The sequence below is a fragment of the Gorilla gorilla genome, chromosome 4 (assembly GCF_029281585.2).
Source record: "Gorilla gorilla gorilla isolate KB3781 chromosome 4, NHGRI_mGorGor1-v2.1_pri, whole genome shotgun sequence".
Lineage (NCBI taxonomy): Eukaryota > Metazoa > Chordata > Mammalia > Primates > Hominidae > Gorilla > Gorilla gorilla.
The window spans coordinates 97881991-97906905 of NC_073228.2; the positions used below are offsets into that span (position 1 = coordinate 97881991).

A 24915-nucleotide genomic window follows, 5' to 3' on the forward strand; every position below is an offset into this window, starting at 1 on the left:
GAAGCAAGAGCAAACACATTCAAAAACTAGCAGAAGGCAAGAAATAACTAAAATCAGAGCAGAACTGAAGTAAATAGAGACACAAAAAACCCTTCAAAAAATTAAGGAATCCAGGAGCTGGTTTTTTGAAAAGATCAACAAAATTGATTGACCGCTAGCAAGACTAATAAAGAAGGAAAGAGAGAAGAATCAAATAGACGCAATAAAAAATGATAAAGGGGATATCACCACCAATCCCACAGAAATACAAACTACCATCAGAGAATACTATAAACACCACTATGCAAATAAACTAGAAAATCTAGAAGAAATGAATAAATTCTTTGACACATACACCCTCCCAAGAATAAACCAGGAAGAAGTTGAATCTCTGAATAGACCAATAATAGGTCCTGAAATTGAGGCAGTAATAGCCTACCAACCAAAAAAATCCAGGACCAGACAGATTCACAGCCAAACTCTACAAGAGGTACAAACAGGAGCTGATACCATTCCTTCTGAAACCATTCCTATCAATAGAAAAAGAGGGAATCCTCCCTAACTCATTTTATGAGGCCAGCATCATCCTGATACCAAAGCCTGGCAGGGACACAACAAAAAAAGAGAATTTTAGACCAATATCCCTGATGAACATGGATGCAAAAATCCTCAATAAAATACTGGCAAAATGAATCCAGCAGCACATCAAAAAGCTTATCCAGCATGATCAAGTGGGCTTCATTCCTGGGATGCAAGGCTGGTTCAACATACGTAAATCAATAAACATAATCCAGCACATACACAGAACCAACAACAAAAACCATGTGATCATTTCAATCGATGCAGAAAAGGCCTTTGACAAAATTCAACAACCCTTCATGCTAAAAACTCTCAATAAATTAGGTATTGATGGGATGTTTCTTAAAATAATAAGAGCTATATATGACAAACCCACAGCCAATATCATACTGAATGGGCAAAAACTGGAAGCATTCCCTTGGAAAACTGGCATAAGACAGGGATGCCCTCTCTCACCACTCCTATTCCACATAGTGTTGGAAGTTCTGGCCAGGGCAATTAGGCAGGAGAAGGAAATAAAGGGTATTCAATTAGGAAAAGAGGAAGTCAAATTGTCCCTGTTTGCAGATGACATGATTGTATATCTAGAAAACCCCATTGTCTCAGCCCAAAATCTCCTTAAGCTGATAGGCAACTTCAGCAAAGTCTGAGGATAGAAAATCAATGTGCAAAAATCACAAACATTCTTATACACCAATAACAGACAAACAGAGAGCCAAATCATGAGTGAACTCCCATTCACAATTGCTTCAAAGAGAATAAAATACCTAGGAATCCAACTTGCAAGGGACGTGAAGGACCTCTTCAAGGAGAACTACAAACCACTGCTCAATCAAATGAAAGAGGATACAAACAAATGGAAGAACATTCCATGCTCATGGGTAGGAAGAATCAACATCATGAAAATGGCCATACAGCCCAGGGTAATTTATAGATTCAATGCCATCCCCATCAAGCTACCAATGACTAGAATTAGAAAAAAACTACTTTAAAGTTCATATGGAACCAAAAAACAGCCCGCATTGCCAAGTTAATCCTAAGCCAAAAGAACAAAGCTGGAGACATCATGCTACCTGACTTCAAACTATACTACAAGGCTACGGTAACCAAAACAGCATGGTACTGGTACCAAAACAGAGATATAGACCAATGGAACACAACAGAGCCCTCAGAAATAATGCTGCATATCTACAACCATCTGATCTTTGACAAACCTGAGAAAAACAAGCAATGGGGAAAGGATTCCCTATTTAATTAATGGTGCTGGGAAAACTGGCTAGCCATATGTAGAAAGCTGAAATTGGATCCATTCCTTACACCTTATACAAAAATTAATTCAAGATGCATTAAAGACTTAAATGTTAGACTCAAAACCATAAAAATCCTAGAAGAAAACCTAGGCAATACCATTCAGGACATAGGCATGGGCAAGGATTTCATGTCTAAAACACCAAAAGCAATGGCAACAAAAGCCAAAATTGACAAATGGGACCTAATTAAACTAAAGAGCTTCTGCACAGCAAAAGAAACTACCATCAGAGTCAACAGGCAACCTACAAAATGGAAGAAAAGTTTTGCAATCCACTCATCTGACAAAGGGTTAATATCCAGAATCTACAATGAACTCCAACAAATTTACAAGAAAAAAAACAAACAACCCCATCAATAAGTGGGCAAAGGATATGAACAGGAACTTCTCAAAAGAAGACATTTATGCAGCCAAAAGACACATGAAAAAATGCTCATCATCACTGGCCATCAGAGAAATGCAAATCAAAACCACAATGAGATACCATCTTACACCAGTTAGAATGGCAATCATTAAAAAGTCAGGAAACAACAGGTGCTGGAGAGGATGTGGAGAAATAGGAACACTTTTACACTGTTGGTGGGACTGTAAACTAGTTTAACCATTGTGGAAATCAGTGTGGCAATTCCTCAGGGATCTAGAACTAGAAATACCATTTGACCCAGCCATCTCATTACTGGGGATATACCCAAAGGATTATAAATCATGCTGCTATAAAGACACATGCACACGTATGTTTACTGCGGCACTATTCACAATAGCAAAGACTTGGAACCAACCCAAATGTCCAACAATGATAGACTGGATTAAGAAAATGTGGCACATATACACCATGGAATACCATGCAGCCGTAAAACAGGATGAGTTCATGTCCTCTGTAGGGACATGGATGAAGATGGAAACCGTTATTCTCAGCAAACTCTCGCAAGGACAAAAAACCAAACACCACATGTTCTCACTCATAGGTGGGAATTGAACAATGAGAACACATGGACACAGGAAGGGGAACATCACACACCGGGGCCTGTTGTGGGGTGGGGGGAGGGGGGAGGGATAGCATTTGGAGATATATCTAATGTTAAATGACGAGTTACTGGGTGCAGCACACCAACATGGCACATGTATACACATGTAACTAACCTGCACGTTGTGCACATGTACCCTAAAACTTAAAGTATAATAAAGAAAAAATCCCATCAACAAGGGGGCTAAGGATATGAATAGACAATTCTCAAAAGAAGATATACAAATGGCCAACAAACATATGAGAAAATGCTCAATATCACTAATTATCAGGGAAATGCAAATCAAAACCACAATGTGGTATCACCTTTCTCCTGCAAGAACGGCCATAATACAAAAATTAAAAAACAGTAGGTGTTGGTGTGGATGTGGTGATGAGGGAGCACTTCTACACTGCTGGTGGGAATGTACAGCCACTATGGAAAACAATGTGGAGATTCCTTAAAGAACTAAAAGTAGAACTACCATTTGATCCAGCAATCCCACTCCTGGGTATCTACCCAGAGGAAAAGAAGTCATTATATGAAAAAGATACTTGCACACACGTTTAAGTAGCACAACTGACAACTGCAAAATCGTGGAACCAACCCAAATGCCCATAAATCAACGAGTAAAGAAACTGTGGTGTGTATATATATACATACAATAGAATACTACTCAGCCATAAAAAGGAATGAATTAGGCCGGGCACATTGGCTCACGTCTGTAATCCCAGGACTTTGGGAGGCCAAGATGGGTAGATCACGAGGTCAGGAGATGGAGACCATCCTGGCTAACACGGCAAAACCCCGTCTCTACTAAAAATACAAAAAATTAGCTGAGCGTGGTGGCGGGCACCTGTAGTCCCAGCTACTCAGGAGGCTGAGGCAGAATGGACTGAACTCGGGAGGCGGAGCTTGCAGTGAGCCGAGATCACGCCATTGCACTCCAGCCTGGGCAACAGAGCAAGACTCCATCTCAAAAAAAAAAAAAAAAAAAAAGGAATGAATTAACAATTAACAGCATTTGCAGCAACCTGGATGAGATTGGAGACTATTATTCCAAGTGAAGTAACTCAGGAATGGAAAACCAAGTATCATATGTTCTCACTGATATGTGGGAGCTAAGGTATGAGGACGTAATAGCATAAGAATGATATAATGGACTTTGGGGACTTGGGGGGAAGAGTGGAAGTGGTGCAAGGGATAAAATACTACAAATATGGTGCAGTGTATACTGCTCAGGTGATGGGTGCACCAAAATCTCACTAATCACCACTAAAGTATTGGTTACTCATGTAACCAAATACTACCTGCACCCCAATAACCTATGGGAAAAAAAAAAACAGAATTGGTCTTTAGAAGCCAACAACAACAAAAAGAAAACACTATAAATAAAAGGAAGTGGGAAACCAGTCACCTGACATAGATGCAAGACCCCTCAAATATCCACTATATATATATGTATATAAATATATACGCTATATATAGTGTATATATACATACATATATATACACTATATATAGCGTATACATTTATACACTATATATACATATATACTATGTGTGTGTGTGTGTATATATGTATTTAGTGGATGATGGAGATATATCTGGAATGCAGTGGTAAGATCACAGCTCACTGCAGCCTTGAACTCCTGGGTTTAGGCAATCCTCCCACCTCAGCCACCCAAGTAGCGAGGACTACAGGCTCACGCCACCATGCCTGGCTAATTAAAAACATTTATTTAGTGGAGATGAGGTCTTGCTATGTCATCCAGGCTGGTCTCGAACTCCTGGCCTCAAATGATCCTTGAGCTTTGGCCTCCCAAAATGCTGAGAGTACAGGTATGAGCCACTATGCTTGGCCCTCCCTACATGTTAATAATGAACAACAAGGCCATCTTGGGCACCAGTGTGAGACCATGTCTCTGCTAAAATAAAACTAAAAAAAAAAGGAAAAACAAAAACAATATAACTATGCTAAACATACAGTGATATTTTAAGTAAAAATTTTAAATTTTATATCTGCTTTTAAATTATATATAAACGGGTAAGTAACATTCATAAAATGAAATTACTATGAACAACACATACTTTTTTTGTAATGGGAAGCAAATCTAGTTATAAAGGAAAAACTACAGTATTAAATAAGTGTGTATGTTTATAGGCAATTTCACTGCTATCACTATGAAACTTTTAGTCAAAAGATCAAAGCATATTATAACAAGAAAAAAAACTTTACAATTTAGCAAGCTGGAAAAAACACTTCATTAAATTGAATATACAGCCTGAAGATCCATTACTAATTTGTGGTCAGTACACATGTTGAAATCTTCAAATAATATTAACATTTTAAATTACATATAACAGAAATTATTGATCAGAGAAATTCCGGCATTTCAAAGGTACTTCATCAACCTTTGGTTGTTTCTATTTGAATTTCCTGCCATCACCTCAATCAATTAATGTTGAACAATTAATCTTGTTCAACATTTTTTATGGACTCTGAGGGAAAGCATTAAGTCAGGCTGAAGAAGTGGTAAGTTTTTATAAGTAGGTATAGGAAGTGCTGGGGGTGCTGGTCCTAACTCTCTTCTTATTTGATGCAACCTAATGTTGATGCCAGCTTCTAAAGGAAGAACCTTTTCGCTAGCACAGGCCCAGAAAGCAATTCATTCTTTTTTAAAATTATGGAGAACAAGATGGTCATGATGAGCTCTTGTTCACTGCTATGTCTCCAGCTTCCAGAACAGTGCCTGGAACACAGTAAATGTCAATAAATACTTTAGTGATAAATGGATATGTGCTGGGGAATGTATGTACAACTTCCTTCTGATTTAGGCCAAATTTGTTAGAACAAAATCCCACAGGGAATGAAAAGTTACACTCAGTAGCAAGTTCTGTCTTAAGGAAAAAAATGGTCAGAGGAGAGCTGAATAATAAAGGTGACTTAGTATAAGATCAAGTATGATAAAGTAATTTAATATCTTCTTTCTGATAAATTATACAGCAAAGTCTAATCAGTTAGTAGGGGACCAAGGGTAGGAACAAATTGTCTTCAATGAGCATTTTAGCGCATCTTTAGAAATAGATGCTCTTAAACCCGAAGGTATCAGGGCTAAGATGAGCCTTACAAGGCTTTAGTCTCAATAAAAGGTTAAGGTTGTTTTTACTCAGGCTGTGCAACCACCTGCTGTGCAACCACCTGAGTTGAAGTTTAAGCCTGGACAAAATTCAACAACCCTTCATGCTAAAAACTCTCAATAAATTAGGTATTGATGGGACGTATCTCAAAATAATAAGAGCTATCTATGACAAACCCATAGCCAATATCATACTGAATGGGCAAAAACTGGAAGCATTCCCTTTGAAAACTGGCACAAGACAGGGATGCCCCCTCTCACCACTCCTATTCAACATAGTGTTGGAAGTTCTGGCCAGGGCAATTAGGCAGGAGAAGGAAATAAAGCGTATTCAATTAGGAAAAGAGGAAGTCAAATTGTCCCTGTTTGCAGATGACACAATTGTATATCTAGAAAACTCCATTGTCTCAGCCCAAAATCTCCTTAAGCTGATAGGCAACTTCAGCAAAGTCTCAGGATACAAAATCAATGTACAAAAATCACAAGCATTCTTATACACCAATAACAGACAGAGAGCCAAATCATGAGTGAAGTCCCATTCACAATTGCTTCAAAGAGAATAAAATACCTAGGAATCCAACTTACAAGGGACGTGAAGGACCTCTTCAAGGAGAACTACAAACCACTGCTCAATGAAACAAAAGAGGATACAAACAAATGGAAGAACATTCCATGCTCATGGGTAGGAAGAATCAATATCATGAAAGTGGCCATATTGCCCAAGGTAATTTATAGATTCAATGCCATCCCCATCAAGCTACCAATGACTTTCTTCACAGAACTGGAAAAAACTACTTTAAAGTTCATGTGGAGCCAAAAAAGAGCCCACATCGCCAAGTTAATCCTAAGCCAAAAAAAACAAAGCTGGAGGCATCACACTACCTGACTTCAAACTATACTACGAGGCTACAGTAACCAAAACAGCATGGTACTGGTATCAAAACAGAGAAACAGATCAATGAAACAGAACAGAGCCCTCAGAAATAACGCCACATATCTATAATCTGATCTTTGACAAACCTGAGAAAAACAAGCAATGGGGAAAGGATTCCCTATTTAATAAATGGTGCTGGGAAAACTGGCTAGCCATATGTAGAAAGCTGAAACTGGATCCCTTCCTTACACCTTATACAAAAATTAATTCAAGATGGATTAAAGACTTAAATGTTAGACCTAAAACCATAAAAACCCTAGAAGAAAACCTAGGCAATACCACTCAGGACATAAGCATGGGCAAGGACTTCATGTCTAAAACACCAAAAGCAATGGCAACAAAAGCCAAAATCGACAAATGAGATCTAATTAAACTAAAGAGCTTCTGCACAGCAAAAGAAACTACCATCAGAGTGAACAGGCAACCTACAAAATGGGAGAAAATTTTCGCAACCTACTCATCTGACAAAGGGCTAATATCCAGAATCTATAATGAACTCAAACAAATTTACAAGAGAAAAACAAACAACCCCATCAATAAGTGGGCAAAGGATATGAACAGACACTTCTCAAAAGAAGACATTTATGCAGCCAAAAAACACATGAAAAAATGCTCATCATCACTGGCCATCAGAGAAATGCAAATCAAAACCACAATGGGATACCATCTCATACCAGTTAGAATGGCGATCATTAAAAAGTCAGGAAACAACAGGTGCTGGAGAGGATGTGGAGAAATAGGAACACTTTTACACTGTTTTTGGGACTGTAAACTAGTTCAACCTTTGTGGAAGTCGGGTGTGGTGATTCCTCAGGGATCTAGAACTAGAAATACCATTTGACCCAGCCATCCCATTACTGGGTATATACCAAAAAGACTATAAATCATGCTGCTATAAAGACACATGCACACGTATGTCTACTGCGGCACTATTCACAATAGCAAAGACTTGGAACCAACCCAAATGTCCAACAATGATAGACTGGATTAAGAAAATGTGGCACATATACACCATGGAATACTATGCAGCCATAAAAAAATGATGAGTTCATGTCCTTTGTAGGGACATGGATGAAATTGGAAATCATCATTCTCAGTAAACTATCGCAAGAACCACAAACCAAACACCGCATATTCTCACTCATAGGTGGGAATTGAACAATGAGAACACATGGACACAGGAAGGGGAACAACACACGCTGGGGACTGTTGTGGGGTGGGGGGAGAGGGGAGGGATAGCTTTAGGAGATATACCTAATGCTAAATGACGAGTTTATGGGTGCAGCACACCAGCATGGCACATGTATACATATGTAACTAACCTGCACATTGTGCACATGTACCCTAAAACTTAAAGTATAATAATAATAAAATAAAATAATTTAAAAAAAGAAGTTTAAGCCTGTTGCATTAATTATCTACTGCTGTGGAACAAATAACCCCAAAATTTGGCAGCTTAAAACAATATACATTTATCATCTCACAGTTTTTGTGGGTCAGAAATCTGAACACAGCTGAGTGATATTAGCTCAGGGTTTCTCACAAGACTACAATCAAGGTGTTGGCTGGGGTTACAGTCATCTCAAAGAGCTCAACTGGGGGAGAATCTTCTTCCAAGGTCACTCACATGGCTGTTGGTGGACCTCAGGTCCTCCCTGGCTTTTGGCCTGATATACCAGTTCCTTGCCATGTGGGCCTCTCCACAGGGCAGCTTACAACCTGGCAGCTGGTTTCCATCACAGTGAGCAAGCTAGAGGACAAGAGAGAGCCTGAGGTCTGCCATCATTTACTGCTCTTACCACGTTCCCCATTATCCTTAAGCAGCAGGCTTGACAGAATGCTGGAATGACCTTTTGAAGACTCAGCTGTGACTGCTAGGTGACAACACCTTGTGTGGCTGGACAATATCCTCCAAATATGGACTTTTGTCTAAATCAGCATTTAATATATGTTGCTATTTGCCCCAATTCTGGGAATAAAGGCATAGATATGGGACTGCCTTCTTTTCCCTCTAACTTTAGTGATCCACTAGTAGAGGTCTTGCTTCCCATGCCCATTACTTCAGACTCTGCTGGTCTAAAGGTCTTACTTCCAAAAAGGAGATATGTTTCCATTAGGTGACATAATAATAATTCCTTTGAACTGGAAGTTGAGACTGCAATGTTGCCACTTTGGTCTCCTTATGCCACTGAATCAACAGGACATGGATGTACTGGATGGGAGCACTATACTGGATGGGTGATAAATCCTGATTTCCAAAGGAAAACGTAGTTGCTACTACACAATGGGTAATAAGTAATATCTCTGCAATGCAGGAAATGCTCCAGAATACCTGTAAGTAGTTTCTGTAACTAAAGTCAATAGCATACTATGATCACCTAATTCAGGCAGGACGCTAATGGCCCAAACTCTTCGAGAATGAAAGTGTGGATCATTTCACCAGGCAAAGAGTCTTGACCAACTATAGTGCTTGCTGAGAACAAAGGACACCTCATTTTATTGTGCTTCAGTTTACTGCACTTCACAGATACTGATTTTTTTTTTAACCAATTCAAGTTTTCTGGCAACACTGCATCAAGCAAGTCTATAGGAGCCATTTTTCCAACAGCATGTGCTCACTTTGTGTCTCCCTGTGCTAATAAACTTTTCCATGATTACCATATGTTATGGTAATCTGTGATTAGAGATGGGGTATTGTTCTGTCTTCTAAGTTGGGGTACAGTAGTACAATCATAGCTCACTGGCTCACCGTAGCTTTGAACTCTTAGGCCCATGTGATCCTCTTGCCTCAGCCTCCTGAATAGCTGGGACTGTAGGTGTGCACCACCATACTTGGCTAATATTAAAAAAATTTTTTTTGGAGAGACAGACAAGGTCTTGCTTTGTAGCCTGGGCTGGTATCAAACTCCTGGCTCTGAACAATCCTCTTACCTTGGCCTCCCAAAGTACTGGAATTACAGGTATGAGCCACCACACTCGGCCTTGATCAGTCATCTTGAATGTTACTACTGTAATTGTTTTGAGGTGCCACAAACTGCACCCATAGAAGACGGTGAACTTAATTGATAAAGGTGTTCTGACTGCACCACCAACTGGGCAGTTCTCCTGTCCCTATCCCTCTCCTGGGGCCTCCCTGTTCCTTGAAACACAGTAATATTGAAATGAGGCCAATGAATAACTCTCCAACGGCCTTCAAGAATTCAGATGAAAGGAAGAGTTGCATATCTCTCACTTTAAATCAAAAGCTAAAAATGATTCCGCTTAGGATGACATGCGTGTCAAAAGCCAAGATGGGCTGAAATTTAGGCTTCTTGCACTAAACAGTTAGCCAAGTAGTGAATGCAAAGGAAAAATTCTTGAGGAAATTAAAAGTGTTACTCATGGGCAGAATGGTGAAAAATTTGATTCATCCATTCTTAATTAAGGTTGAACAAGGTCATGCTCTGCCTTCTTGTTTCAGTTCTTACACTGTAAACAAGTATCCTTTTTATAGACTATTTAGTGCCACATTTTTCTATTTTTGTGCCTTTTTTTTGGTTTCACTGTTTACAATAGCCCCCAAATGTAGTGCTGAAGTGCTGTGAAGTGTTGCTAAGCACAAGAAGGCTGTGATATGCCTTATGGAGAAAATATGTGTTAGCTTCATTCAGGCCTGAGTTACAGTGCTGCTGGCCATGAGCTCAATGTTAATGAATCAACAATATATATTAAATAAGGTGTCATTAAACAGAAACACACATAAACCAAGTTTACATGTTGATTGGCTGACAAAAATGTGACCAGAAGCTCACAGGAACCTGGCCTTGTATTTCATCTAGGAGCAATGATTATTTGCTAATTCAGTGTTTTCAGTGACTTCACATTATATAACTAGCATAAATAATGAAAATCGATTGTATAATATTTAGGAACACACACATATATACATATGTGCATGAGTATATGTGTGTATATGTCTGTCTCTGTGTGTGTGTATAGTAGCATATACATCTTCTAGTGGTTCTGTCTCTGTGGTTGAACCCTGGCTTATAGACTTATAAAATTCAGCTGTAATGATAGTGAAGCTCAGTTGAAGTTTAGGTATTAATGACAGTGACGTTTAATTATAACAACAGTTCTATACCTAGAATCTGAACTATTCTCCAAATTATTTTCTTCAAATATGTACACATATTTTCAACTTTAAGTACTCAGTGATTAGCTATCACTTATGATTGTTAACATAAAGTAGTTTGTGTTCCAAACTTTTACCCATTCTCCAGCACCCATGGCCACAGCAAACCCATTTCTGCTATCAGTTATAACAAGACGCCACTGCTCACTTGGCTGAGAACTGTGAAAGTCAAAACCAGAAAGCTAACAAATGTCACTCTCTCTTCTTACCTAGTGACTCAAATACAAAGCCTTTAGGCTGGAAATCAGTGCTATCCTTAAACTTCCTAGAGCCCAACTGCTCCTAACCTGCTCATCTCTTCACCTCTTCCCTTTCAATAGGCAGTCCAGTCTTGCCTTTGTTCCCTGTGAACATCTTCAGATCCATTCCTGCTGTTGCTCCTTAAATTGCTCTGTCTCCTTTGCACAGGATGCCATCTTGCATGTTTTCCCACAGTCCAGAGTCTATCTAACACAAGAACCAACTAAAATCTTTGCATGAAATATTTTTTTCTAAGGTCTCTAGGACACACAACATCCTTGACTGCCTGTCATATCATTGAGTTGGAACTCAGAGACACATATCCTATGAAAGATCTTGTATGTCTGCCCAATCCTTGTTGTTTAGGTATTCATGTATGTATGTCTTATCTCTCTAAGCTTCAACAGCAGTTGTCTATACTACTCTTGAATTGTTTCACCTATTCATCTTACTGAGTTTGTTGGTAAGCATTTTAAGCTACTTAACAAATATGTGATAGTGGATTCTACCCATGCATAACATTACCAATAATTCATCCAACAACTCAAAGATAAAAACAAACTAATTCACAAAACAGGATTCTACATTTCATTAGCATATTTTTCACCCTGAAAAACAACAGCAATCATATATCTCTCATCAAACACATACCTGCTGAGACCCGGGGGCAATCAGGTAGCATGGACTCCACTGATGTGTCTAATGGTTCTGAGCTAGAGACCCAATTACAACAGTTCTGCAATGTAATAGAGACAATATTGTTGAAATACAATTTAAGCCAAGAAGGAATTTTTAGGGAGAGTTTAATTTATCCTATAAAATCAACCACTAGAGTGTATTCTATTTATTTTCCATAAACTTAACATTTTTTTCTTATGTAAACAGTCGGTAATTATTCATAATTAACATGACTCTGAAAAAGGTCCTTTTGTTTGTTCGTTTTATAATTCAGCAAATCATCTGTGCTGATATTAAGATGACATGTAAGGGCAGGGCGGGGTAGCTCGTGCCTGTAATCCCAGCACTTTGGGAAGCTGATGTGGGCAGATCACTTGAGGTCAGGAGTTCGAGACCAGCGTGGCCGACATGGTGAAACTCCTTCTCTACTAAAAATACAAAAATTAGCCTGGCGTGGTGGTGCATGCCTGTAGTCCCAGTTACTTGGGAGGCTGAGGCAGAAGAATGGCTTGAACCCAGGAGGCAGAGGTTGCAGTGAGCTGAGAGCGTGCCATTGCACTCCAGCCTGGGTGACAGAGGGAGACCCCGTCTCAAAAAATAAGTAAATAAAATAGATGACATGTAACCTTCCGTGAACCATGATGCAATATATTTCCAAGTGAAGTTTAGATGGCCAAGCAGTAAACAAATAAAGGTACTATAATTAAGGGAAAATAAAAAAGTATCCATTTTTGACTTTCAGATTAAAATAAATATTAATGTGAATATTCAAGAAAGAATAGCCAATTTTTAAACTATATTCTTTGTGTAATACCACAAGAAATGAATTTTGTATTTACTCCTCAAAATCTGACCCATATAAAAATACTATTTTTAAATTTTTACTTTGACCTGCTTTAATGAAGGCTGTATCAAAATAGTTGTAAAGAACATGGACACAGGAAGGGGAACATCACACTCTGGGGAGTGTTGTGGGGTGGGGGGAGGGGGCAGGGATAGCATTGGGAGATATACCTAATGCTAGATGATGAGTTAGTGGGTGCAGTGCACCAGCATGGCACATGTATACATATGTAACTAACCTGCACATTGTGCACATGTACCCTAAAACTTAAAGTATAATAATAATAAAAAATCACCATCTGGTGAGTTGTAGCTGTGTGTATATGGACACAAAGCCTCCAATATTAAAAATTAGGTAATTTTTAATAGTAACGATGTAAGGTAATGATTTACAATTCAGATAAATAAAATAATCTATATTCCTTTTATACATTTTAAGTCTGTATTTGAAGTCTGGCTAAAAATATGTGATTATCATCATATGGTTTCTAAAAAATGTCTCAACACACACACACATACACACTCTCTCACACACACATACACACTGTCACACACACAATGAATTTCCAGACAGGTTTTTTTTTAAAGAAATCATCCCATCAATCATTTTGCCAAAATTGCTGATTGCTATTCTGGTAAACAAGCATGTATTGTGTATTTTTAGATGCTTGCTTCCCTGGTTGTGCACCATGGAATCCGTCCTCACTGTGGAAAGATCCTTGACTGGTAGATCAAGTGTCTTATTGTATTTCCTTAATTCATTCTGTCTGGAAGAAGATGTCAGCTGTGTTGCAGTGAGGAGAGAATTTCAAAGGCCCCAGTCCTCACCAATAAAGGCCGAGGAATGGCTTTTGAATAGATTTGTCAAGGCAACCCTACTGTTCTGGGACCAGGGAGAGCAGGAATAACATAAAGGAAGGGTTGCTGTATGAGATTAGAAAGTGAAGTTCACAAAGCATGGCAGATTTTTGTAAGAAACAGTAGATCAATGAAACTATTGAACTGTGTAGGAAAAAAAAACATGAAAACAAACATAACATCTAGTAATGTTCTTAAATACTTTCTCTCTTTTTACATTTAAAATGGATAAAATATTAGTATTTTTCATGCATTACAAAAGCTTGATGGTTTAAAATGGATACATATTCTATAATGTGCTCTCCTAATCTTAATTAGCAGTTGAATGCAAAATTACACAATGTAAGAGTAGAAACTATAAAAGAAATAGGGTTTTAGAAGATATTTCATACATTTGAAATAAGTAAAATTAATATTACCATTGATAGAATACCACATCAGAGAGTTCTAGATAATGCAGATTAGCACACAATTAGCCAGCTTTTATATACAATGTGACACTTGCTTGTAAGAAATAAGTATTCTCCAAAGCAGTGTCAAGATATGTAAATGGATGATTTGTTTTATCATTCATCACAGCCCCTAATAAATTCAAAAATCATGACTTCTATAGGTACTAAAAATAGGCTCCCAATGATACAGGGAGATAGCTTCAATGAAGAATGACTTTCTCTTTCTCTCTCTTTTTTTTAAACAATTCAGTCTTTTCAATGACAGCAATTAGCACTACCGACAGACAGGCAGCGATTAGGTACTGTATGTATTTTAATTATTATTCATCCAACTAGTACCTCCAAATCTGATGAAAGTCAACTATTAACCAGGTGATATGTCGGTCTTCCTACTGCTCACCTACACTTCACATATGTAAAACTATGTCTTATAGGATTTTCTAGTATTAATATAAGTGATGGCACATTACAGTATGCAGAGGATTAATCATTTTCTAAATTGTTACCTTAAAAAGCTGAACAAAATGAACTTTTGTCCAGTTTGCTCAGCTCACCTTTAACTCAAACACTTAAAGCAAAATATAAGTTAACATTTTATGCTTGTAAAATTTCAGTTTTTATCTAGCCACATGTTTAAGGCTTTGATCTCTCATAAAAACTGGACAGAAGTTTAACATCCTATAATTAAAGTGAGTATGTCCAAAAGTTCTCTGCAATGACCAAGTACCTGTGCAGAACTATACAGATTTGATATGGTCATTTCAGAGTGTGTGTGCGTGTGTGTGTGTGTGTGTGTGTGTGTGTGCGCGCGCGCACGCGCGCGTGCAGGGGCATGTGGCATTTTTACCCCAAAAAGTATATAGAAAAAAGGGCAAAACAAGTTAAATGTTTGCTGTATGATAGAGCATAATGAAATAAAATAAACATATGCAAAGAAAGACATACAGCTATTATATCTAAATTCAATCTGTCTGAAATTTTATTTTATCAAATCTAACTCCCTATTCTGAAATGTGTTACTATAGTGTAGAAGTCAAGTGTCTTTTGGTGCTTTTCTAATACTTACGTATCCCTTTTTTCAAGGCCCCCGTTTGTCCCCATCCCAATTTTTAGTTGAGATGAACACTGCCAAAGTGTTCCGAGTAGTGATGCAAGCAGCCCACTAGGAAAGCCCTATCTAAATTCAAAACATGCTGGACAGGGTTAGCAGCCCCTGAGATTTATTCTCAGGTCCCCTGAATAGGCAACAAGGTATGTTGAACTCAAGGTACCAATAGTGCCATGCTTGAGTCTCAGATGCAGCCTCCCCTAGTCCCAACAAACAAGCATAGAGAAAGAAGTCCTTGGCCAGGGTGGGCAGATAGGGACGGATCGCATGACTAATGTTTCTCTGGGTCTGAAGGAAAAAGAGAAAAATAGGTAATGTAGAAAGTATTTCTTAAAGCTAAGTGTTTTCAGTTTAAACATTTTTTTACCCTAAAATGATGATCCTATAGATTTTTTGTGGTTGTAAATTTTCCTTTTTGTAATATCCAAAATTTGGGGAGCTATTGATATGGATTAGAAATGCCTACAGGCCCCAGTGCTGAGTGATTCCCTTTGACATTTGAACCAAGGGTCAACAATATTTCAGAGTAGGTTTGAAATAATATTTTTAAATAAAAACATTACAATTTAGTATATTATATTTAAAGAGAAAAGCAGGTAGTAGCTATTCCTGTGCAAGGTGTCTGGAGGTATTTGAAGATGCTTACTACCTTGGTTGAGGCTTGATTTTTATTCATTTTTATTGCATTTGTCTGAGTTGTAAATCGCCATTGCTTTAAAGGCTGATTTTTAATGTGAAAGGTTTTGTGTCCTCGGACAAATACAACTATGGTTCACTAGGTCAAGTTTCTAAAGCCCTGCACTCAGAGTTGAATGGTGATAGGAAGGGTTCACAACTATTATGTAGAGCCGCACATCTGGTGTGGCTGGAGAATTTCAGAGGCCAGGGGTATGTTGGGAAACATATGCCCACTCAGCCTAGACAGTCCTGGGGTTTGAAGTAAGAAGTAATTCAGGAGCTGCCTTCATTTACCTTTTACCTCTCTCCTCAAGAGGCTGGCTTAGCATCTATGCGTGGTCTTTTAGTTCAGGATAGGTTTCACTTGGAGTAATTGCTCAAAGTATACTACTCTTTGACCTTTCTTTCTCTTTCTCTCTTTCTCCCATCTCCTCCCCTCCCCTCCCCTCCCTCTCTTTCTCTCTTTCTTTCTTTTGGAGCTTCTGCTCTGTTGGCCAGGCAGGAGTGCAATGGCATGATCTCAGCTCACTGCAACCTCTACCTCCTGGGTTCAAGTGATTCTCCTGCCTCAGCCTCTTGAGTAGCTGGGATTATGGGCGCCTGCCACCACGCCTGGCTAATTTTTGTATCTTCAGTAGAGACGAGGTTTCACCATGTTGTCCAGGCTGGATTGAACCCTTGACCTCAGATGATCCACCTGCCTTGGCCTCCCAACGTGTTGGGATTACAGGTGTGAGCCACCATGCCTGGCCTGACCTTCTTTCTTTAAAGGAAACTGTTACTAATATTTAGAAATTACACAAGTAATACAATAATATATTACTTAACCTTTGTTCTGTGTGCTAAATTGGTAGGTTTAAAAATTAGCTTTTTATAAAATGGATACATAACATCAGTAACTTTATCACATCCTTTCTTATTTTTATAGATTTAGGGGTTTCAAGTGCATTTTTATTACATGGATATACTGCATAGTAGTAAAGTCTGGGCTTTTAGTGTAACTGTCACCCAAATAGTGTACATCGTACTCAATAGGTAAGTTCTCATCCTTCATCTTCCACCTTCCACCTTTTGGAGTCTCCAATGTCTATTATTCTACTTTGTATGTCCATATGTACCCATAGTTTAGCTCCCACTTAGAAGTGAGAACATGTGGTATTTGACTTTCTGTTTCTGAGTGATTTCAGTTAAGATAATGGCCTCCAGTTCCATCCATGTTGCTGTAAGATATAATTTCATTCATTTTTATGGCTGAGTAGTATTCCACAGTATATATATCTATATACATATATTTAGATATGTACCACATTTTCTTTATCCAGTCATCCTTTGATGGATGCTTAGGTTGATTCCAAGACTTTGCTATCATGAATAGCACTGCGATAAACATACCAGTATAGATGCCTTTTTGGTAAAATGACTTATTTTGCTTCGGGTAGATACCCAGTAGTGACACTGCTGGATCAAATAGTACTTCTATCTTTAGCTCTTTGAGAAATCTCCATACTGTTTTCCACAGAGGCTGTACTAATTTACATTCCCACCAACAGTGTATATGAATCCCCTTTTCCTTGCCAACATCTGTTTTTTTTTTTTTTTAAATAGTAGCCATTCTGATTGGTGTGAGATGGTATCTCATTTTGGTTTTATTTTGCATTTCTTTGATGATTAGTGACATCAAGCATTTTTTCATATGTTTATTGGCCACTTATATGTATCACATTAATTTAAACATACTTAAACATACTTACAAAACAAAAAACTTTCCAACACCCATGCTTAAGACAACAGCCCTTTCCTGTAATCCAGGTTTGTTTCTCTTCATTATTTCAAGGAGTCTTGCAGAGGGGACAGGAAATAAGAAAGGAGAAAGAAAAGGGGAGGAAGTTTCATCCTGAGAGTTTGGAAACACTGGACTCTTGCCAACCCACACTGTAATCTTCTCTACAAGAGGTCACACATTTAGGTAGGTTTCTACAAGGATACCTGTCATACGCTTTTACAGTCTCTCTTTTTGTTCTCGTTTTGGAGAAGATCACTGAATAGGGGTAATTTCAAAGCTCCATCAGGCATGATCTAATAATTTAAATCTCTGAGATATTATAGTGTTTTCAATGATAACACATCTCATTTCTTTATATAGTACCATTTGCTTTTCAAAGAGCTTTCATCCTTGATTATCACCTTTGGTTCTCACAATATTTCATGAAGTAGATGGAATAGGAATTATTGTCTCCAATTCAATTATGAAACAGACCCAAAAAGATGAAGTGGCTTTTCCAGGATTATAAATCTTAGCAAATTAGCTGGTACATGCTAGATTCTTAATTATTGATTTACCTAGCCAGAGTCATTATCAAAATTTAGTTCTCCCATATGCTTGTTCTGAATTACTTCCAGTATGTCACCCCGTTTCCCTTTGTAAGATATTTTGAATAGGCAAACCATTCATAAAAACAAAAGATGAATACAGATTATGTGTTTTATATTATTTGGGAGTGAGACTGTAACGACGACAGCTATAACTTACCGAACTTTTTTAAAGTGCCAAGAACTGTGCTATTTCTTTACATATGTTATTTTCCAACATGTTTGCAAGGTAGGTATTATAGTTTACAGATGAGAAAATTGAATCTCAAAGAGATAAAATAACTTGCTTAAAACTACAAAGTTATATAAGTGATTGAGCTGGGATTTCAATTTTGATAGGTCAAAATACAAAACTCTTCAAATTGCTTCCCTAACGCTTAATTGAGGGAACTGAGAGAACTATCCAAGAACTAGGGCATTTATAAAATTTTATAAATTTTACAAAAGCTATGCTTGCAAAGAAATTAATGGCAGGCTTGATTAAATTATGATGAATTCAACTGCTGTCTAGTCAATTAGATGGAAGCTACACAGATTAATATATTCTGATTTTTGAAAGGAACACCTAATCCAGCCTTAGTTAGAAATACTTAAAAAGTAAACCTAAATAAATTTTGTTATATTTGTCATCTGGAATGAAAAACTCATGAGCAAGGAAGTTTTTAGTTTGAGCCAAGTATCAAATTCCATACTAGTTATGTGTGCGGGGAAAAGTTACTAACAGCTCATTTATTAACCTTACTATTTATATAATGCTAGGAGCTTTCTATATGGTCATCAAATACCTACATGTTAGAAAAGATTTTAAAAACCCATCTTTACATGTTTATAGTATTAAGAGGACTGGAATAAAAATATTTTAGACTTTTGTATGATGAAAGTACTTTTTCTAATGCAGAAAAACAAGTGATAACAGACTGGTGATAATATAATGCTACTACGAAATTATATAGCCTAATTTTTCTATCTCTTCAAACATTAACTTTGTGGTCCTTACAGTGTACCATGAAGGCTGGTAGAATTTACCCACCACACAGTCCTATGGTGTCAGCTGAAGAGCCACTAGGTATTCCATTAAGAAAAACTGGAAGAAAACCAGGAAGGTCAATCAGCTCATTCATACTATATAAGTAAATGATTTGATTAAACAATTACTATGGCACAGGGTGGCTGATGCCAACTGCTTATAATATCAGAAAGATAAATAAAAATAAAAGAAAATTTCAGCTGGATATCTGTCATAGGAATAAAAAATATAACAGGCTGAAAGTTAAAAAATAGTAATAATGATTGGAGCATATTCAATGAATCCTTGTTAGTTTTCAGGTTCACCAGCCCTTAGGAAGTGTGAAAAGAAGCTTTCTTAGCCTGAGGCTGAACCATGGCTAGCCCCTGGGTTTCTCTTAGCTCAAGCGTCTGGCATAACAGTATTTCAGCTTTTTTCTTCTCTTCCCTCTACTGGATGTAGTCAGCCAATCCATTTAAGAGTGGCATATACTGACTGCCTTTTCAAGAAGAAAAGGAGACTAAGTGTACCTTATGCGTCTTTCTTGTAACTAAATAGCACCAATGCTAAATAACTGGTGGAAAAATTAAGCAACAGGGAATAAGAATCTCCTAACTCCATGACCTTTTTCAGCCAAAGTTCCTACCACAGATTGAACACTATACACATATAGTGTTCTATAGAAAACCAAAAAGAAGGGAGGGGAGCTTTCAAAAATATTAGATCTTCACATGGGTTTTCTATTATTATTTTAAGCATGTCTAGCTTTTTCTATTTCCTCTCAATGTTCTGCCTCTAGAAAGGGAGTTTGAGGATGGGAGGTGTTACAGGTTGGTGGGGGCTCAAGATATAAAGGCTCACACCCATTCATCTCAGCACTAAAAAAAACCAAGTCTCACCTCTCTCATCCATTCTCGAATCGTTTTGCCAGCTTCTTGATGCCACACATTGTGAACAGAGTCTGTCAATGCCACAGCAGTTACCTTATTTTTTACATCTGCTTCTCGTTGAATCATCTGTTTTAAAAAAGGAAAATAAAATATTGGCTATAATTGTTTTTCCTACTGGATGCAGCCTGCTTAGTCAGAGATAACAATAATATTACATTAAAAATGAAAAAGCAATATGCATCTCTGGTTCAAAGTTACTCTTTTTTGCATTGAACACATACCCTATTCTTGTCCAGAGATGTGAAAAGACCTAGTATTTTCATTTAAAAAAATACCACTTAAGTCTTAGAACTACGCAGCTCTATTATTTTCCATGTGGTTTGACGATTCGAGGATTAAAGGGATCACAGGGGAATCCCTGAGGGTTTCTTTTACAAGTTTCTTCCACCACTTCCTATTTCAGTGCTTCAGGGAAGTTAGTACCCGGGGTTCACTGTTAGCTACTTAGGACTAACTTCTACTAATTTTCAGTAGATGGTACATCAGTAAAGAAAGATATCTTGCTTTGACTTTTCCAATTTAACTAGCCTGCTCTTCACCATGGCCTTGTAATTCCTTGGTGTTTTAAATGCCCACAAAGATATTTTTCATTCAAAGCCTATTAATTTTGCTTTCCAGCATATTTCTTTATGTTGGCAAACATTACATTTTATAATAACTTCTTCCTATAGAATGCTATTTCTACAAAACAAAATAGCTTCTAAAATAACAAAAAAAGATTTGCTTGGCTTGGAGATACCGATGAATTCATCAGTGGTCTGCCAGATAAAGATATTAAAAGCTAAAATTTCTACATCAAAAGAAATGAAAAAAGGTTTTAATCTACTACACTAGTGGCCCTAATTTGGTGTAATAAATGTAAGAAAGCTATAAAAATTGCAGTTAAAATATCATAGATAGTAACCTTGCATTTCATAATAATGTTTTTTTTGCTTCAAATGTCTTTTCTCCCTCTAAATTCTTTTATTGAAAAAAAACAATTTCTTTATCATTTGCTGTTAATTTCTATGAATTGTCTATCAAAAATATAATAGTGCACTTCAAAAAAGAGAATTCTGAATGGCGATGAAAGCTCATACAGAGAAAGAACACTGCACACCATGCTTATGATACCAAAGGATGCCTGTTGGCGTTCTGAATTTAAAATGTCTCTCTCTTAATTTTTTTTAAGCCCAGCATGTGTACATGCTGTCTCAATGAATACTACCTAATGGGAACCCAACTCACTGTTAATGCTGCCTCAGCAACATTTCTGCACCTCAAGTCTTTGTGCCCTGTGTTTTCTGCTTATATAATATAAAAATCTTAAAATCAATATTGGTTACCAACATCATAATATTGCTGCAAAAATTTATCCTGCAATACCAATAATACTTTTAAAAGCATAAAATAATACTCTAATTTAATACTTCACATGAATTATTAACTAGTATGCTACCTTCTTCTAGATTTTATTTTACAAATAGATTATCATTGGATCACATTGGCACTAGCATATAAAAGTTTAAACCAACATTAGATGATAAAACCCCAAATTCCACAATATTGAATCCAACTGGCTTATGAAGAAATTATATGTCCTTATTCTCATTTTCTAAATGGTAACACTTTTAGAGATCTAGACCAATTGTTGCTGAAGTACAAAATAAGAACATGCCTTTCTGGTATTCTAAGGATATGTTTGCATTTTAAAATATTTGACCCAGATTTTGTTGTGGTTGTTGTTAACATATGCAGATTTATTTAAGACAGCATCTGAAGACACTAAATCTTGAGAGCCATTTGTGAAATGAGATACAATGAAGTAATGAATTGGTGAGGAGTTAGTGTTAAAGTAGAAAACCTGGGGATTAAAATTCTACAAGATGGAAAAATACAGAGTTGTTAGAGGGACTACTAGAGGAAAATATCTGTAGTCTGTCTTTCTGGCTGACGTTTCATACAGTGGAAGTGATAACACGCAATTTATCATCACATCACACTGTCACATTATAATCCAATATGATACTCTCTTACACTGTTATAGCATTTTACACTTTAAAAATCACTTTCATATTTTATTATTACAGGTGAGGAATGGCCAAATTCCAGAAGATCTTACTGAAGAGCGGTTTACAAATTAACCCAGTAGCAAAGAATTTCCAGTATTTGACTGTTTAGGATTAGTAGAATTGTGAATAAGTGAATATGTTAACAGTCTAACTTTTTGGACTATTTACCTCTGTTCCATCCTTGCTGCAGCCTAATTTAGTAGTCCTGGAACTACTTGCAACTGCCATTTCTGTCCAGACCCTCTGCTTCTTGCATTTATTAGTCTGGGTCACAGTCCCCCCTTACTTCTTCCACTGTGAATGAGTACTGATGAAAAATATTGGAGACAGGCAATGGTGCAGGGAGACAGAATCAGGTTTGCTTAAGAGACAGACCTTAGATGAAATATAGCCAAAGCAAGGAATGAGTAGAAGCACAGCTGGGCAGGAAAAAACCTTCTATAATATGGTCTATAACAGAAGACCATAATAGTCTGGAAAACCCTCTCTGAAAGGGAGGAAAGCCATATCATCAAAGTCCTTCTATATAACAATCTAAGGTGGACATGGCAGTATTTAATTAGGATCCATTGATATTAAACAACTTGAAATTCCTTGTAAAATGCTTTCTATATGGGCATATGAATATTTTTTTGAGGAGAAGATCTTTAACTTTGAGATTCTCAAAGGAATCTTAGTCTGTAAAAAAGATAAGACCATGTGATCTAAATGTCTCCATATATTCTTGAATTATGAAATATCCAGTAAGAGATCCCTTTGAATAATTACACTTAAGGTCAACATCCATACCATTTTTGTTATAATATCTTCAGTGTGGTATCAAGTGTTGGATAGAAGTGATGACAAATTTTGATACCTCGGACATCAACATCCTAAAGTTCCATGGCTTAATAGGATATACATTGTAAAGTTACAATTAAAATATTGCTTTTGTCTGTGTATAATATTTATTTTAATCTGAATAGCAGTTTCCAAATTTCAAAATAAAATACAAATTAATTCTCATTTTACTCTCAAATAATATGGAAATGTAGGCAAAACTTGTTTATTTTCCCTATTTGTGGATAAGTAAACTGAGACAGTTTAAGAAACCAGTTAAAGGCCACCCAGACACAAAGTGCTAAAACTGTGACTTGACCTTGGATATATGTCATGTTCTTTCATCTGTATTACACGAGGTCTACTTCTCAGTAATACATAACACTCTTACATACATAAACTCATTTGATTAATTCCCTTTTCATATATACAGCATTTCATTCACTTGGACATTTTTTTAAATGGTAAAAAGATCCAGATCAGTAAGGAATGTTGAAATTCTAAAATTCATGCCAAGATAGAAATCAGCCAGGAGGAGAAACTGACAATAGCACTTTAAAATTATTACAGTTCTAAAATAAATAATGTCTAGGGTAAGAGGGAAAATTAGATATTCCTATAAATCATATTGATGATTTCAGCATTAACAAAAAAATGTGGCCCTGTTACCTGATAGTTTTGTTTCCTTAATTCTACCCATGTATCCACTCATAGTGTTTTCACTTGAGCTTAAACATAATTAATCTGTTCTTTCCTTCACTATGTGGCATGCTCCTAGTCTGGCAAAAGTTTAAGCTACTAAATATCAAGTACAGTACTTTGAACAGATTAAAAACATATGCCATCTGTATGCAAGTTCATATTACTATTAACATTGTTGATGGGGCTGAAATTGAGGGGGGGAAATCCTGTTTATCATTATTTTTTCTTGCAGAGTAAGAGTTAAAAAATTAACTAACAGTGACAAGACAGGTGAGTTCGTCTGAGTATAATAGGAGTATTCATTCGGTGAGATGAAGACCAGAGGACCAAAGGGAGGTGCAGGAGGGCCGGAGGCAGCAAGGCTACCTCTGCTCCCTTCCGTGTGCAGTGCAGGCCTTCCACAGGGCTGCTACCATTTCTCTCCAGAAATCCTGCAGACCTTTTCTGTCCACCTAATTTACCGCACCATGCTTTCTCTAAGGTCCTCAAATGATGTACCTGCCTACTGTCTTCACAGATACCTGGCCAAATTCAAATGCTTCATGTCATCCTAAGCATTCTTCAATTTCCTTTTTGTGCTTAAAAACTGTTTTAGCATTTCTCTGGATTTCATTTCTTCCAGAACTCCACCATAACTGACCTTCCGCAAAGGAAAACACAAAGATTCCTTTACTTCTGCCAAATTGAATTATGATTTAATTTAACTTATACTGAATTAAGGTAGAGAGATGCCTTAATTTACTTTGAAGGCAGGGAGATGTTGATGTTATAGGGATGCTCTGCCATGAAGTCTTTGGCATATCTCTAATCCAGGGCCTTGGGTTATGGGAATTGTAAATACAACCCAATTCAATCTCCCAACCTAAAGGAGAAAGAAACTCTAAATTGGGATGACTTCACCCTAACCTAAAAGAAGCTGATGCATAATTTCATTTTCCTGTATTTGTAGCCTGGCAGCCATGACACTCAGAATAATTACTTCTTATATTTTAAAGTCCAAGGGAATTCCTAAAAGAGCCGGTGTGGGTTGGGGTAGGGATG

General features: G+C 37.2%; 1 protein-coding gene across 15 annotated transcripts in view; it reads right to left on the minus strand.

Annotated features, from left to right (window-relative positions):
* ARB2A (ARB2 cotranscriptional regulator A) overlaps positions 1-24915 on the minus strand; it is a 493438-nt gene that overhangs the window by 146235 nt on the left and 322288 nt on the right. For all 15 annotated transcript variants that reach the window (XM_019027554.4, XM_055387115.2, XM_055387122.2 and 12 more), the window contains 2 exons: positions 20252-20368; positions 12011-12095 (listed from right to left, as the gene is read on the minus strand). In XM_019027554.4, coding sequence (XP_018883099.1) covers positions 12011-12095; positions 20252-20368 — 202 coding nt within the window. The remainder of the gene's footprint in view (positions 1-12010; positions 12096-20251; positions 20369-24915) is intronic.